This window comes from Moschus berezovskii, chromosome 11 (assembly GCF_049115385.1).
Source record: "Moschus berezovskii isolate FMDL1 chromosome 11, NW_MosBer_1.0, whole genome shotgun sequence".
Classification (NCBI taxonomy): domain Eukaryota; kingdom Metazoa; phylum Chordata; class Mammalia; order Artiodactyla; family Moschidae; genus Moschus; species Moschus berezovskii.
The window spans coordinates 31,970,268-31,985,992 of NC_142470.1; the positions used below are offsets into that span (position 1 = coordinate 31,970,268).

General features: G+C 44.0%; 3 protein-coding genes across 5 annotated transcripts in view; 1 reads left to right on the forward strand and 2 right to left on the reverse strand.

Moving 5' to 3' along the window:
* Positions 1-441: 441 nt before the first annotated feature.
* Positions 442-8,169, reverse strand: SF3B6 (splicing factor 3b subunit 6). The gene is made up of 4 exons (XM_055400177.2): positions 8,001-8,169; positions 5,779-5,897; positions 876-1,014; positions 442-704 (listed from the first exon to the last, which is right to left on the reverse strand). The coding sequence occupies exons 1-4, from the start codon at positions 8,028-8,030 to the stop codon at positions 615-617; spliced, it is 378 nt and encodes a 125-aa protein (XP_055256152.1). The 5' UTR covers positions 8,031-8,169; the 3' UTR covers positions 442-614.
* Positions 8,170-8,264: 95 nt separating this feature from the next.
* Positions 8,265-15,725, forward strand: part of FAM228B (family with sequence similarity 228 member B) — a 42,838-nt gene continuing 35,377 nt past the window's right edge. The window contains exon 1 of one of the 2 annotated variants that reach the window (XM_088841217.1): positions 8,265-8,448. The gene's annotated coding sequence lies outside the window, so the exon portion shown is untranslated. The remainder of the gene's footprint in view (positions 8,449-15,725) is intronic. The other variant, XM_088841215.1, reaches the window with a different exon arrangement.
* On the reverse strand, positions 8,751-15,561 carry TP53I3 (tumor protein p53 inducible protein 3). 2 transcript variants are annotated; one of them, XM_055400171.2, is made up of 6 exons: positions 15,461-15,561; positions 15,024-15,358; positions 12,335-12,602; positions 10,982-11,194; positions 9,889-10,085; positions 8,751-9,112 (listed from the first exon to the last, which is right to left on the reverse strand). In XM_055400171.2, the coding sequence occupies exons 2-6, from the start codon at positions 15,159-15,161 to the stop codon at positions 8,930-8,932; spliced, it is 999 nt and encodes a 332-aa protein (XP_055256146.2). In that variant the 5' UTR covers positions 15,162-15,358; positions 15,461-15,561; the 3' UTR covers positions 8,751-8,929. The 2 variants fall into 2 exon arrangements, with proteins under 2 accessions (XP_055256146.2, XP_088697339.1); XM_088841213.1 differs by having other exon boundaries at positions 15,466-15,550.

Below are 15,725 nucleotides of genomic sequence, written 5' to 3' on the forward strand. Positions count from 1 at the left end.
TTCTAGAATAAACCTCTAAGGACAAGGGTACCAGTACTGACAAAGGCATTTCACTAACTGTAAACCAAGTATCATGCAAATATACTCATGTGGTTAACAACCAGTTGATGTCAAAAAACATTTTATTCATTCACTCAACATAAGCTTTGGTTTCCTTATCTGCAAAATGGAGATACCTACCTTCACTGAGTTATTATGTAGATTTCATTATTAATCGATGTTCAATAAGTAACAATACTCTTAATAAGTTCCCCTGATGGCTAAGCACTGGACTGGTCACTGGTAGTATTGAGAATATCAAAAGGTCCCAATTCTCAAGAAGCTCGGCCTCTAGGACCACCTACTACTGAATAATTCTTGATATGGTTCAATTGCTATTTTATTATTATCTTTTTTTCCTGATATAATATAGGAGAAATTGTAAGAGAAAATACTGACATGTTTTACCAAAAGCTACAAGTTTATTAACATAATATATTCTAACATATATCAGTTTCAAGTGGGTCTTTTTCAATCTCAAATAAGAAATCACAATATTCAGCATTTAAAGAAAAAAAAAATAGTGGTGGTCATTCACTGGTTTTAGTCCAAAGTGAAAATGCAGAAAATTTTCTTTACTTTGGTGGATCTGTGTTGATGCCATATTTCTCCTTAAGAAGCTTCAACTGTTCTTCCTTCTTCTTTGTGTCCATCTTCTGAAATGCCTGAAAGTGTGGTACGAACCAAAGTTAACAGTTACCAACCTAGAGTCAAATGAATTTTACCAATAGCACTAGCTAGAAAAGAACTCTGGAGATACATCTCCCCTAATGGTATAGCCCTCCACTAACTCTTACATGGGTTTCCCAAGTGATGAGAACTGTGGTTGTACTTACCCTGTTGGCATTATAGTACAAAACCACAAGGTATCTGTTACAAACATTGAATCCTGACAGGTGATCACATGCATTCTTGGCATCAAAGATGTCTTCATAGACCACATAGGCTGTTCCTCTAGTTTCAGGTGTGTTCCCCCTACAAAGTTGAATTGGACTTAATTAAAATACACATTTACCTGAAAACCTTTAGGGGAAATAGATATTATGGACAGGTATGCTGAATAAGCCTTTAATTTCTTGAATTAGGTAATTTTTGTTTTTAAGTACCATATCTCAAATGAAACTTACTATATTAAGAATACTAATATGGTTACTAAAACAACAGCAACAAAGAACCAGCTTGAAACGTTCAGTCTTCATGTTCACTACCCTACTAAGAGACAAGCAGTCCTCCTGTTCACTTTCCTACTTCTCATACTAAGAGTCAATTTTTAGTCTTACACTGGTAAGTATAGTACCTTAGGACTCATAGCTGTTATTACCAACGATGTCTAGGATGCAGCTTTTCTTACTGTGCATTTATGCAACAGAAACAACACATTTTGTTTTTTACCACACTAGTCCCTTGTTTCTAAAGATTCTGATTTTCTCCCTCACTCTAATTTTAGTTCCAATTCTTAAACACAAGACTCACCATCCATATAGGGAACAAACATTTCTGGGTAATATTTTACTAAAGCTTACAAAATCCATAAAAATAAATTTTGTGTCTGTGGCAGCAGTGGGGTTGGAAGGAAGCCCCTACCAAGAAGATGGCAAAATTAAAAAGTCAACCACCATCCTTTATGACCAGGACAGGTGTCCTCCGATGTAAAGAGAGAGCTAATGTAGTTTCTTCCATTTTCCTTAGAAGATTCATTGCCCTTTTAAAACAACAGAGTCAACTGCTAACCTCAGACATTCACTTTTAGTTAATATCTGCACTTTTATGCATTACACAGCCCTCTGTAGCCAGGGAAAAGGGCTGGGTTTCTGGAGGGATTGGGTTTGAAGTGTGCTTGTTGGCGGGGTACCTGTGAGTCAGAGAAGAATGCTGGCAGGTGGCTGAACACGGAAGCTCATGGATATGGAGCTGCTTCTGTGTAGGGAAGCTATAGCGCTGCCAACTCCTCTCCTCACACCAGCTTCAGTTAGGGGAGGAGCTAGGGAAGTGTGAGGAGGAACAAACTGCAGGTGGCAGATGGCCATGTGCTTATGAGTGGGGACAGTGGGCAGAGGTCCTATTCAGCTTATGCTCTGGTAAGCTGAAGATGGATATCCCTTTGCCTCCATCTGAGTTCCAGCCACCTGATGCAACTGCACAATAAGGTTTATCAACTGCCAGTGACTGCACAGGGTCAAGGGAAGGCAGTGGGCCCACGGGAAGGGGAGGCACCTGCCTAGATTTGATCTAGGATGAGACTACAGTTGTGGGCCCTGGTCAGAGCTTGTGCTTCCTGTAAAAGGGAGAGGTGTAGGGGAGTGAGGGGTTGGAGGGTGCCAGGACCACAGAATGCTCTCACTTTGTCAGACTGCATGGGCCTGATGAAGAATTTTATTATACTCTTTACTCACTGAAAGTAACAACTTTTGACTTTTAACCATTTTCAAGAATGCTTATTCTTGAAATATTGGGGAATACCCAAAGGAAAAAAACACTGTCCCAAAGATTTTCCCGAAAAGTCCACCTAATTTTTATTTTGGAATAAAACCATTAAAAAAAAACAACAACAACAGTAACAATTTAAGTTCCAAAAGGGCAAATATGGTGTTTTTTTAAATTTTACTACTACAGTGCTATGCATACAGTAAGTGCTAATAAGCATCTGAAGGATGGAGATCTACTTTCTCCTATCAGTTCTCACATACATCTTTTTTCCAGGAAGCTAACAAAACAAGAGCATCTCTCTTTTTCCTCTTATATCTTCTCAGGAAGCAGAAGCAGGACAGGCATTAAACCCATTTTAAAGATGCTCCATCTCAAGTGCCCCAACCCCTAATTATCAACCTAGTATCTTGAAATTTACACTGTAATTTTAATTAAAAATATATACTTGGTACCTACTATTAATATATGTTAGGTGCTGAGTCAACAGTATTTTCTTTCTTTGGCCACACCACACAACTTACGGGATTTTAGTTCCCTGACCAGGGACTGAACCTGGGCCCTCGGCAGTGAGAGCTTGGATTTTAACCACTGGACCACCAGGGAATTCCTGCAACATTATTTTCTTGATCAATGGTAAAAGCTTAAAGTAAAAACAAGGAGATCTACTCATGGAACAACCTCTCTGAGCTTCAGCTGTTTCATGTGTCAAACAGTGACATCCTACCTCACACGTGGTTTTAATAAACAAAAGATGTAACAAGTATGAAGGAGCTTTAAAAAGCTCAAAGCACCGAGAGTCTACTACATGCCAGGTAAGCTGACAAATCAGCCGGGTTTGCCAGAGACTGTCCAGGTCTGGGCACTCAAAGTCCACTATCCCAGAAAACTCCTTGGCTCTGGGCAAACTGAGAAGGCCACTCACCCTACTGCTGGGTGCCACAGAGCATGACCACAGCTACAGGACAGGAAACATCTGTTCCTCAATCAATAACTTAGACCCAAGTTCTTGCACACCAAAGTTTTATGAATTTATTCAACAAATATACATAGCGTTCTTTCTATGTGACGGGCGCTGGAAATCCAATAGTGAAAAAGATGAGCATCATCCCTTCCTTCAAGAGGCTCTTTTCATGGCGGAGAAAGATATTACATAAATAAATACAAAACAGTTGCAGTTAATGAGAGATTAATGGGAAGACAGGGGTTTAGCTAGGGTAGTCTAGGAAAACCACTCTGGCATTGAAGCTGAGACCTGAAGAATGAGGAGCCAGAGATGAGATGAGCTGGGTGGAAATCTATCCCAGACAGTAGACTGAAAGTTCTAAGGCCCTGAGCTACTCTGCAATCTTCATCTTGACTTAACTCCACTAATCTCTTAATTGTGTACTATCAATAAATTTTGTTATACCTTCATAAACACACTGCCACTTTCTATATTATTCATTTACTTACAGGCACCGGGTGCTTAACATGTGTCAGGCACAACAAGAGTTGTCAACATAAGTGAAAATAATATATGGTTACCTGCCCTGGAGGAGTCCAAAGGCTGGCAGGAGCCACAAGTGAGCACATAGTCAACAGCAAAACCATGTGACAACTAAGAGAAGAAGCTATGGGAGCACAGAGAGGGGTTAGTTGATGCACACTGGGAAGGAAATACTCAGTGTGAACTATCTAATTTGATCTTCTGGGAAATTCTTCTAGAAAGATTTTATATCATAGATAAAGCTCCAGAAGGTGAACTGTTTTGCTGTTTCATATGACTAGCAAGTACCCAGTTAGTATTTGAACCTAGGTTATCATACTGCCTCCATGTTAAAAGCTGAAAGGCACTGTCCGTTATCTTCTATGTGAGGAAAAAGTCAGGCAACTTGTCTAGAGTCACATGACCCATCCTGAAGCAGAATCTTGTCTCCTGAACCCCAAGTCAAGGGATCTTCTGTATACCATTCTTGTATGTCTCAAACAGGAGTTCTTAACCTAGAGCTCATGTAACCACTGAAATCACATGTGAAATATTGTGTGTATTCTGCAGAAAGGGCCCAAAACTTTTATCAAATATGGAAAAAAAAGAGTTCCTTAAAAGGACAGTTGGTCTATAACACTTCATTTTCACCTCTGTTTTGAGTACTAATGATGGTACATTTCTAGCTCTTCGTTTACTCTTTGGAGGAACAGTGATCACTGAAAAGGAGAATCCTCAAGATCTCACAGAGTTCTAAAAGCCAAGAAGGAACTCTCAAGTCATAAAAGAATTCCAATGGAAAATAAAACCTTTAGAAATCCTCTTAGATGAACTCCTAGTTAATTGGCTCACGTATACTAGTTAAAAGGACAGCAGCTGTGGTACTATGCAGAGATTCAACTTAGAATCACAAGATTTTATCACTAAAGAGCTGGGTGATACTAGAAAAGTATTGATACTTTTACTCTCTGAACTTTAGTAGCCTCACCTGTGAAACAGACACCCTATCACTTCCACACAGAGTTGTAGTGTCAGTGATGCAAATAAAAGCACCTATTAGGACAAATGGCATACAGCAGATGTTCAACAGATATCATTTGAAGCCCCAATCTTTAGATTAAATTAAAACATGGATTTATAATTACTTTTCCCTCTACTTCTAAATCTTCAACAGAAAGGTGTAGTTGAAAAAAAAATCATTTTTGTTACTTTTATATCTCTTTACCGGAGAAGGCAATGGCAAGCCACTCCAGTACTATTGCCTAGAAAATCCCATGGATGGAGGAGCCTGGTAGGCTGCAGTCCATGGGGTCGCTAAGGGTCGGACACGACTGAGCGACTTCACTTTCACTTTTCACTTTCACACATTGGAGAAGGAAATGGCAACCCACTCCAGTGTTCTTGCCTGGAGAATCCCAGGGACGGGGGAGCCTGGTGGGCTTCCGTCTATGGGGTCACACAGAGTCGGACACGACTGAAGTGACTTAGCAGCAGCAGCAGATCTCTTTACACAACTTACTCTGAAATTTTGGAGTCAGTAAAGGAGACAGTGAAGACTGTTGAGAAAATTAAGAGTAACCACAGTAGAATACTTCTTTACAAATAGTAGGTATATTAAAAATGTCGGTTCTTTTTCTTCCCATCTGTTGTCTTCAAACCACTCATTACTACTTCATGCTCTCTATAGTTTCACATCTACCACCTTGGCTTTCACTGAGTTGGATCATGAGTGTCTCTAGGCTTAGTCTCTAGCCTCTTGGTGAGGCCCTCTGTCAGCTGTTAATTCTGATTATAAATTACACAATCATTTCTCTAAAGGACATTTCAAAAGTTTCAGTAAGACTCACACTCTGATTTGACGAATAGGTCCATATTTCCCAAATATATCATACATTTCTTCAGCTGTGATTTTATACGGCAAATTTCTTATATACAAAATCCGATTTACTTCTGGTGGAAGTCGAATCTAAAATGAAAGATAATGGGTTATCATTATAATCAGAGGCAAGAGTGCTACCATTTGAAAAACTGTCTCAATACATTCTAAAAAAAAGATACATAATTTTTATATACCAAGAATAAGAACGTAATCTGACATTAATGAAAATGGCATGCTCTTGAGAAAAGCAACTGGGTGCTGGTTATAGGGAGGGCTATTAGTAGGAGCTAATAAGAGGCTATTACAAAATCCACGACTTCCCTGGTGGCTCAGATGGTAAAGCGTCTGCCTACAATGTGGGAGACCCAGGTTCAATCCCTGGGTCAGGAAGATCTCCTGGACAAGGAAATGGCAACCCAATTCAGTATTCTTGCCTAGAAAATCCCATGGACAAAGGAACCTGGTAGGCTACAGTCCAAGGGGTTGCAAAGAGTCGGATATGACTGAGCGACTTCATTACTACTACAACATCCAGATTTTTAGTCACTACAGGTAAACAAAGATATCCAAGCTCATTTAAAAGTCCTCAATGCTACAGACATTTGTGGGTAAGAACAAAGGAACTGTTTCCTGTTTGCTGGATAATAAAACTCCCACTGATGACCCTTCTCTGGTCTCAGAAACGTTCTATCAATGATCCCCTCTCTCCTTTGAATTTACAGCCTTTTCCTCACCGTTGGCTTCTTTTATTCCTCACGTGAACAGTTGCTCATATACTCCCAACTGTCACACAAAATAAAACACTTTGGATCCCTCTTCATTCATTCAAATATTTAGTGAGCACCTTTGTTATAAATATACATTAGGATTACAGAATGAAGGGGGAAAAAAAGAGCTCTCTACTTACTATCCCATCTTGCTCCTTTTTTTCTTTTCTTTCAGTCAAGCATCTGAAAAGATGCAGTGTATATACTCACTGCCTCTTATTCTTTACTTCATGACACTCATTAACCTACCACAATCTAGCTCTACCCAAGCACTCTGATGAAAACTGTTTTTATGCACTAAGACCTTTCACTTGCAGTGTTCAATTCTCATCAGCTCCTCTGAGGCTTCTGACACTGTTCACTATCACCTTCTTGACTATCCCTGACACTTTATTGCCATCCCAGGTGATAACCTTGGCTCTTGCTTATTAGAGAAAACAGATATAACCAAATGGTAAGTGCCTTATATTCAAATCTTCATTTATCCACATTTATCCACTTTCCCTCTCATTGCTATAACCCCTCACCCACCCCAAACTACTGAATTTAACCTATCTTTCTCCTGCAATATTGGCATACAAATACACCTTGTATCACACATCTTTTAAAAAAAGTTAACTGTCATCCAACGTCTACGTACATACATGAAAACTTGTGGAAAAGCTATCTCCATTTTCTCAATTTCTACCTTTTTTTAATCCCACTGTATTCCGTTTATCCACTGAAATTATCACTGAAGTTACCAAAAATCTTCATCTCACCATATTCAATTATTAGTTTTCACCTTAGTATACCTCTCAGCAGCTTAAAGCTGACCATTCTCTTTCTCGAGACAATTTTTCTTAGGTTTCCGTAACACCCTACTCCCTAATATTACAATTTAAGCAGCAGGTCTTTTTTTTTTATTCATTATTGTATCTCCAGTACTTAAGACTAGTGTCTGGCACATAGTAAGTGTTCAATAAACATGACTGACTTACTGGATCCTCTCTCAAGTCTGGAACATACTAAGGTGCTGAAAAAATATCTTTGAAAACATTAAAGAAGGATCCAAAAACTCCATAATCTGAGGATACTTCCAGGTTCCAGCTGCCTGTTAAGCGTAAGTGATTTATGGGGGGTTCAACTGCGCTACTGACTTTTAGGCCGAGGAGAAGAACCTGATGCCAGATTCCAGGTACACGTGAAGCAACTTCGGCTGTTAACACCATCACTGACACTAGGAAAACAGGCTCAAAAGCAACAATGACGGAAATGTGACTCAAGGAGCGCATCCCTAAGGTCGGGGCCAGGATGAAATCTCCCCTGGGACAGGTAACTTCTGATCCTTCCCGCCGAAGGGACAAAGGAAGGCCAGGAATACTCTCTGGTCACGCCAGCAGCAAAGTGCTCCCCCTCCTTGGCAGAAGTCCCCGACACTCACGTTCGCCCTCTTGGCCGCTTGCATCGCCATCTTGGCAGGCTGATGAAGTTACCGCAGCAAACACTTGAATTCCTCCGCACTCCTCTGGAGCTCGCTCACTTTCGAGCGCAACAAGGCATCAGACGCAGGACATCAACATCCAGACCCCGCCGGAAGCTGTTCTAACTCGCCGGAATAGCACCGTCTCACGCCGAAACGTGCTGACGTAGCCTACCCTTGCAAATAAGACTCCAGGGCAAAACGGGTCTAAGGTACTTACCAAGGCCGGAAGGTTGAAAGGCGAGAGTCCAAGGCACTTCCGGGCTCTGAACCGGAAGGGGCGGGGCCTGGGCTGAAGAAGTGTTCCGGTCGGGGAGGCCCTGAACCACGGAAATTGGCTGGAGGGGGCGAGGCCTGCAAACAGCTCCGCAAGGCGGAAGCTCGCCCCGCGAAGTGGGTCTGCAGCCTGGTGAGTTGCGGGAGAGGACCGGCAGTGGAGTGGGGTCCCGGGCTGCAGGCCGCGCACTGCGTGCGAGGGGACGTGTGCATGCGTCCGGGCCTCTGACAGTGCGCGAAGCCGAATCTGCAGGGTTCTGGCTGGTTGTGTTGTGGCCGACACTGTTATCTGGTACTCAGAAGCCCTGGCGCTAGCGCAGGCCCCCGAAATTGAGCATGACCCGACCAGGCCTCTACTGTAATCTCCGCGACTATGCCTGTCCCGTCTCCCACACCTCGCCCCCCAGCCGGCGGCCGCAATCCACGCACCACTCGTCAAGTCCACTCTTTATTTCCTTAGACCGACTTTATACTGATAATTGAGGAGGCTGGGGGAGAAACGGGGGGTTACAGGCGAGCGTGGAGTGGTGCCGGGCGCCTGACTGTGTACAGAGTTTTCTCCAAGTTTGCTGTCGGAAGACTGGAGGTAGCCTTGTCTTGTACTACCCACTTCTTCACTGGGGCAGCTCCAGGACGATTTTGCCCACGTTCTTGTTAGTCTCCATGTACTCATGGGCTTCTTGGATTTTAGCCACGGGATAGACTCTGTCCAGAACCGGCAGTAAGCGTTGAGGGCCCTCCGTGGAGAAGTGGGGCAGAATTTGCTCTGTGAAAGCCTTCACCAGCATCTGCTTGTACTTAAGATAAGGAGAAGAAGACAATCAGTCTGTACGGAGGCCTTTCTTTGTCACTCCCCACCCTGCTTAGCGTTTCTGCTTTCTCTGAAACTTGTACACATCTAAAGTCACACAAGGGTATGTAATAATCACCTCACTCCTAGCATGTATGTGCATGCCTCTAGATTTGTAAGCTCGGTTCTGTACTAGGTAAAGATCAAAGCCTGGAGAAAATATAAGTGTCACTGAAAGCTGAAGGACTCACTTTAAATGAAGACTTAAGCAGGAGGCAGCCACAGAGAGGACTTTAATAGGCTCAATTCAAAAGAGATGCTTAACCCCTGTTATCCTCCAGCAGGTGTGAAACTCTGTGAAGAAACTTTCCCAAAGCTGGCACCTGCTGGAATGCCACACGATTTCAGGAATGTATAATCTGTTAAAGGTAGAATATTGCTAACCTTACTTACCCAAGAGGTTTTCTTAGCGCACTGAGAACAGTTCTGCCTTTGCAAACAAAAGTCTTGGTACTGTTAGAAATATTTCCTTATATAGTCAAGGCTTTGTTCATTTTATATGAAGTTTACATACTATATTAAGTATTAGCCACCCTCTTTCCAAGATGTTGAGTCCTTCATCAATCAATTTTAATTAGTTCTTGAAATTAGGTTATCCACAGGGGGGCAGGTTTCTACAGGCTCTCCAACTTAATATGTGATCCTTTCTGAGGATTATGTGAATAAATCGTACTTGTCTGGATAATAGTTAAATCACATGTTTTATTTTCACCCATCACTCACCTTTTCGTCCCTAGATCTTAGAAGACTGGTGGTCAGACGTCCCCTTTTAAAAAGTAGCTTTGAAAACAGAGGCCCACTGATGACAGCTCCTCCCAGCAGACCGTAGAGAACCCAGTGACCATCAAGAGCCAGGCAGTTGACATTTTTCTCCCAGTAGGAGCCGCCTATGCAGTCTAAAATGAGGTTGACTCCAGCGCCTTTCACATAAAACACAGATTTGTGATGCTAGTCAGAATCAGAAAGATTGGTGCAAAAGGAGATTACATGGTGTATTTGTGGAAATATGGGTATAAATATATACAAGTGCAAGCAGTAAATTTATAGGCTGGAACCCAGAACATTGCTTATAGAACCATGGTTGTAAATGGAGTTTAGAGAGCTGAAGTCTATCATATATATGTGACATAGTTCATATTTTATGATCCCTGCCACAGCAAGAGGGAAATGGGACAACACCATGATCTGGTATTTTCCCTGACCTCCACATAAGTAGAGACCCACTGGCACCCAGGGGAATAGGGGAGATCCACCCCCGCCTACAGGACAGGCTAGTCCATATCTAAGTTATGAAGTGTCTGCACAGGGTTCTCTGAATCATGGCTTTGCTAGCTTTCTTTTTATCTCTCTTTTTGATTTTTGTCAAAAAATGGAATGGGATGGGCCAAATATAAACAGATTTGGCTCTGGAAAATAAAGGCATACACATCTACTTACTCACTTTGGGAGCTACCTACCAAAGCCTACTATGACCAGCTCCAAATTAGTTTCTACCCCTACCTCCTTTTAATTCACTACAGAGTGACTGGTTGGGAAAAAGAGGTACTGAGTAATTGCAGGCCAACTCTGTGTGATTATCCCCTTTGTAAAAAGCATATATTTCATATCATTTACAAGAATGCCCATGAAAATCACCTTAGTCCTAAATACTGCCTGCCTGTCTCCAGTGGTCAAACAGTTGAGTACTAGAATTTGGCCTGGGGAGGTGTTGTGCTTTTAGCAGAGGGAAAACAGATCCAGAAGCAACTTTGTGGCTGGTGAGAATTTTATTTAATTATCTCTGAAACTCCTGCTGAACTGCAAAAGCTTTCTTTACCTTTAGTGAATTTCAGTGTTGCTTCAGAAAAATCCTCTTCTTTGTAATTGAATCCAGCAGCTGCTCCGAGCTTTTCTGCTATTTGAAGCTTCTGCTGGGAACCAGCTGTGACCAGAGGAGTAGCCCCAGCTATCCGGGCAAGTTGGATGGCAGCTGTGCCCACACCGCTTGCTCCTGCGTGGATTAACACATAGTCTCCAGCCTGAACATTTCCTGTGATAGAAAGTATAGGAACCATTTTCTTTACTTTGCAACTGCTATACCTTTACCACATAGGTTTATTCTACCGTGATCACCTGGCCTTGGGACCACCAAATGTCAAATATCTTGCTGTCTTTTTTAAAAACTATTTTTATTGATTTATTGGCTGCATTGTGGCATGCAGGATCTTTGATCTTCGATGCAGTATGCAAATTCTTCTTTGTGGCCTGTGGGATCTGTTTCCCTGACCAGATTGAACCTGGGTCCCCTGCATTGGGAGTGTGGAATCATAGCCACTGAACCACCAGGGAAGTTCCCATCCTTCACTTGAGAGTGAAGCAGCCAGTCTCACCTTGATGCTCTTAGGCCACCTTGATATGCCTTCTGTCCATCACAGCTCTACCAACCTTCAAGTCCTTCGATTCCAGAAAGCCTTCTCTGACCTTTGCCCATACCAACCTTTCTCACCTTAAGCTTCTGTTGTAGTTTGTTGTTAGAGACAGGGCCACCTTTCCAAACACTGTGGTTGTCTTCCCAGTTACACTGACTTCCCCAAAGGCAGAGACCCTCACATGAGCTCTAGGCTGGCCTCAGTGGGAGTGAGGAGGAATTAAAGAGTTGGTTGAATGGCTCCATCTGCTGCAGAAGGGCTCTCAGAGAGCTTAGCAAGACTGAGAAGTAGGAACTACTACTGGACTTACAGTGTGAAGATGCACACAGGCCTTCTGTCCAGTGCTTACCAGGTTTTCTATCTGCTAACCATGATTTTCAGCCTCAGTATCAAGCCATTGCTACATAGTATGAGAATCTGATACTAAGTAGGGTAAGGTGCTAGGGTTGGCTGTTGCTCAGTGGCCAGATCAAAGCTGCCCTACAGGACTGCTGGGTTTTGAAGATGCACACAGGCCTTCTGTCCAGTGCTTACCCGGTTTACATCTGCTAACCATGATTTTCAGCCTCAGTATCAAGCCATTGCTACATAGTATGAGAATCTGATACTAAGTAGGGTAAGGTGCTAGGGTTGGCTGTTGCTCAGTGGCCAGATCAAAGCTGCCCTACAGGACTGCTGGGTTTTGAGGTGGCTGAGTTATGAATAAATGAATAAGTTGAACTATGCTGTATGGAGTAAGCATGGGGTGGGCTGGTCCTTACCCACGAGATGTAATAGCTGGAAGGCAGTGAGCCAGGCCTCTGGGATGGCTGCAGCCTGGCACATGGTCAGTCCTGCCGGGATGGGCATGAGGAGCTCTGCAGGGACAGTGACATACTGAGCCTGGCCCCCTCCAGACAGCAGAACCATGGCTGGGTCCCCGACCCTCCAGGGTCCCTGGCAGCTGGCTCCGAGCTCTGCCACGTGTCCAGATGCCTCAAGTCCCAAAATGTTGCTGGCTCCTGGAGGTGGGGCATACTGGCCTTGTCTCTGCAGAAAGAGGACACACGAGGTAGTAAGCATGATCAGAAATCTGGGTCAGCATCCCTGGCCTTCTTCCCATAGCTCCCCTCCTCCCCCTTTAAGACAAAATTCAGGGTAAAATTAGGTTTTTTAAGTCAAGAAAAAGAGAGGGGAGGTAATTTGTTTCATACAAATAAGAGACTGTAGGTCCTGTAATCAGTGGATGTTTAACTTGTGGTATCACTTCCAATCCTTGTATCATCTAAACCCCTTGTTTTACAAATGAAGAAACTGAGGCCTCGTCAGGGGAACAAGGGTAGCAAAACAAGTTAATAGCAAGACTAGTAACCAAACCATGGACTTCCTAATGATATATCTCATATATCAAGTGGCAGGCTTTATACTCACACCTCACAATTGCCAGAGGCCTGAGACCAGAGGGACTGAACTAGGAGTGTGCATCAGAACAATTTGAGATGCTTTTTCAAAGTATACATGCCTGGATCCCTGCCCTATTTATTTTGAATAAGTGCCCCTGTGATTCTGGTGTACATTTCTTAATCACTTCAAAAAATGCAGGTGGCCCAGTCTAGTGCTTCAAGAAGAAGTTGGAAGAAAGTTCTTAAGAGCACTGCCCCGTGCCAGCTCTGGAACCCTCAGAGTGGAAAGAATACAGACTCGGGAGCCTTAAGACAAAGACCTCAATCTGAATCGCTGGTCCCCTGGTTACCAGTGTGTGGCTTTGGGCTCACTGCTGAACTTCTCTGACTCTCAGTTTCTTTTTCTGTAGAGTACAGATGGTGAACAGGATTGCCTGAGGAGCAGTTAGGATTCCTGATTTTCACCCAGGCAGCCCAGGTTTGACTCCTGGTGTGAGGATGCCAACCTTTGAGGCGGGGCTTCCCTAGTGGCGCAGACGGTAAAGAATCCACCAGCAATGTAAGAGACCTAGGTTCTGAAAGGTTGTTGCTGAACCAAGAAGACACCAGGATTCTTGGCCTCTGGAAGAGAGGAATTCAATCCGGGGCCAGTGACGAGGCTTGATCGCTCAGAGCTTTTGTGTAATAAAGTTTTATTAAAGTATAGAAGAGATAGAGAAAGCTTCTGACATAGACATCAGAAAGGGGCAAGAAGAGTGCCCCCCTTGCTAGTCTTTAGCTGGATGTTATAGAGCTACTTGCAAGCTGTTAATTATAGAAAGGAGATGTCTCAAAACTCAGCACCAAGCCCCTCACCCGTAACATGCATTTTGAGATAACATTGGCACCAGGTGAGTCATCCTGGGCCATAAAACCATTGACATGAATCTTGAAGAAAGGCAGGTTTCCAAGTAAATGTATAGTTTCATTAACATAGATTAGGAGAACAATGTATGAGTAAAACATGCAGGTTTGTCAAGTCAGTTCTGAGACTTGAAGAAAGAGTCTAGGGTAAATACATAGTTCATTAACATAGCTTAAGACAAACATTTCTGTAAGAAAAATGCATTGGTTAGCTCAAGGTTTGAGAAAAGTTCAGGTGGAACCAGGTTTCATTATGGCAACACAGAATTTTAAGAGAAACCTCTTTTTAAATTTGTATGCTGCTGCTGCTGCTGCTAAGTCACTTCAGTCGTGTCCAACTCTGTGTGACCCCCATAGACGGAAGCCCACCAGGCTCCCCCGTCCCTGGGATTCTCCAGGCAAGAACACTGGAGTGGGTTGCCATTTCCTTCTCCAATGTGTGAAAGTGAAAAGTGAAAGTGAAGTCGCTCAGCCACGTCAGACTCGTAGCGACCCCATGGACTGCAACCCACCAGGCTCCCCCGTACATGGGATTTTCTAGGCAAGAGTACTGGAGTGGCTTGCCATTGCCTTCTCCATTTTAAATTTGTATAGAGAAGGGAAAAAACTCTTAACACTTATTTGTTTCCTCCTGCCTCTTAAGAGAGAGATTAAAAAATGTCTGACACTTGAAGCCTATTTCCTACTTTTGGAGACCCCTGGCCTTCCTGCCTGTTATCCTCAGTCCAATCCCAGGTCAGAAAGATCCCCTGGAGAAGGGAATGGCAACCTACTCTAGTATTCTTGCCTGAAGAATCCTGTGGACAGAGGAGGCTGGTGGGCTACAGTCCATGGGGTTGCATAGAGTCAGATAAGACTAAGCTGACGCTTTCACTTTTTCACTTTCAAAGGAGATACAGGGAGGTCTAACACCCACCCCGACAACACATCTGGAAACCTGAGCAGACAGACAATGGAGTGACACAGGGTGGCCTCTGCTGTGCACATACCCCTTTATTTTGTGTAAACAAAGGAGGCTAAATGGTTCTAGTTTCAGAACGCCAAGGAAGCAGGTCATGATGACCGTTAATGGCAGTGCCCAAAGGCTCCTTCATCTGTCTTGTGAATGTTTATTAAAGACCGCGTTGCCCTGCTCAGCCCCAGCTGCTGCCAGACCCTTGGGTACCTGGAGTAAGTCGGCCCTGTTCAGGGCGCTGGCTGCCACCTTCAGGAGGACTTCACCCTCGCCTGGGCTGGGCTTGGCCACTTCCTTCAAGTAAAGATTTTCTGGTCCTCCCGGCTTGTCAAAGTGCACAGCTATCATGGTCTCTGAGACACACAGGGTACAGCAAAGTTCTTTGAGGGGCCCAGTGCCCCGCTGCCGGCCAGAGGCCTTCCTCAATCCGTCTGGCCGTCGGCCTCTGCTCTCCTTCCAGCGAGGCCCCTGCCGCCTCCAGGCCAACCCCGCGCGGAAGGCGCAGGCTGGGATGGGGGTGCAGGGAGGCTGGCCGCACCAACTGGCTGCGGGTGGAACAGGAAAACACTTAAGAGGATGAAGCAGTTTTCACTCCCTCTGAGTTGGAATATCCCACCTCCCTGGATCGCTGGAGGCTGTGTGAGCACCTTACTTGCTCCAGGCCCGGCCCCTCTGCTGCTGTTGCTGCTGCTCCAGGTGACAAGGCGTGGTCCTGAGCGCCCCGCTGGTCCTAGGAGCTGCACTCTGGGTAGTGCAGGGGGTGGGGCTGGCCAGAATCAACCCTCCCCTTCTTCCTCCTCTTCCTTCTCCCTTGAAAATGCAAAGCTAGTGGCAGCAAATCAGATTTTTGTGAATTTTGAGCCTCTGGAATCTAGTCCTTCCCTTGGTTTAACGTGAAATGCTGTTACAGCA

Bases quoted from the DNA above. Each gene is read 5' to 3' on its own strand.
- TP53I3 (XM_055400171.2), bottom strand. From the start codon at position 15,161: ATGATAGCTGTGCACTTTGACAAGCCGGGAGGACCAGAAAATCTTTAC. The intron at 11,195-12,334 runs GTAAGGACCAGC...TTTCTATCACAG, and splicing joins CCAGCTATTACATCTCGTGG to GAAATGTTCAGGCTGGAGAC. The intron at 9,113-9,888 runs GTGAGTGATGGG...CCTTATCTTAAG, and splicing joins TAAGATCTAGGGACGAAAAG to TACAAGCAGATGCTGGTGAA.
- SF3B6 (XM_055400177.2), bottom strand. From the start codon at position 8,030: ATGGCGATGCAAGCGGCCAAGAGGGCGAAC. The intron at 5,898-8,000 runs GTGAGTGTCGGG...CTTTCATTTTAG, and splicing joins AAGCGGCCAAGAGGGCGAAC to ATTCGACTTCCACCAGAAGT. The intron at 705-875 runs GTAAGTACAACC...CCACACTTTCAG, and splicing joins TGTACTATAATGCCAACAGG to GCATTTCAGAAGATGGACAC.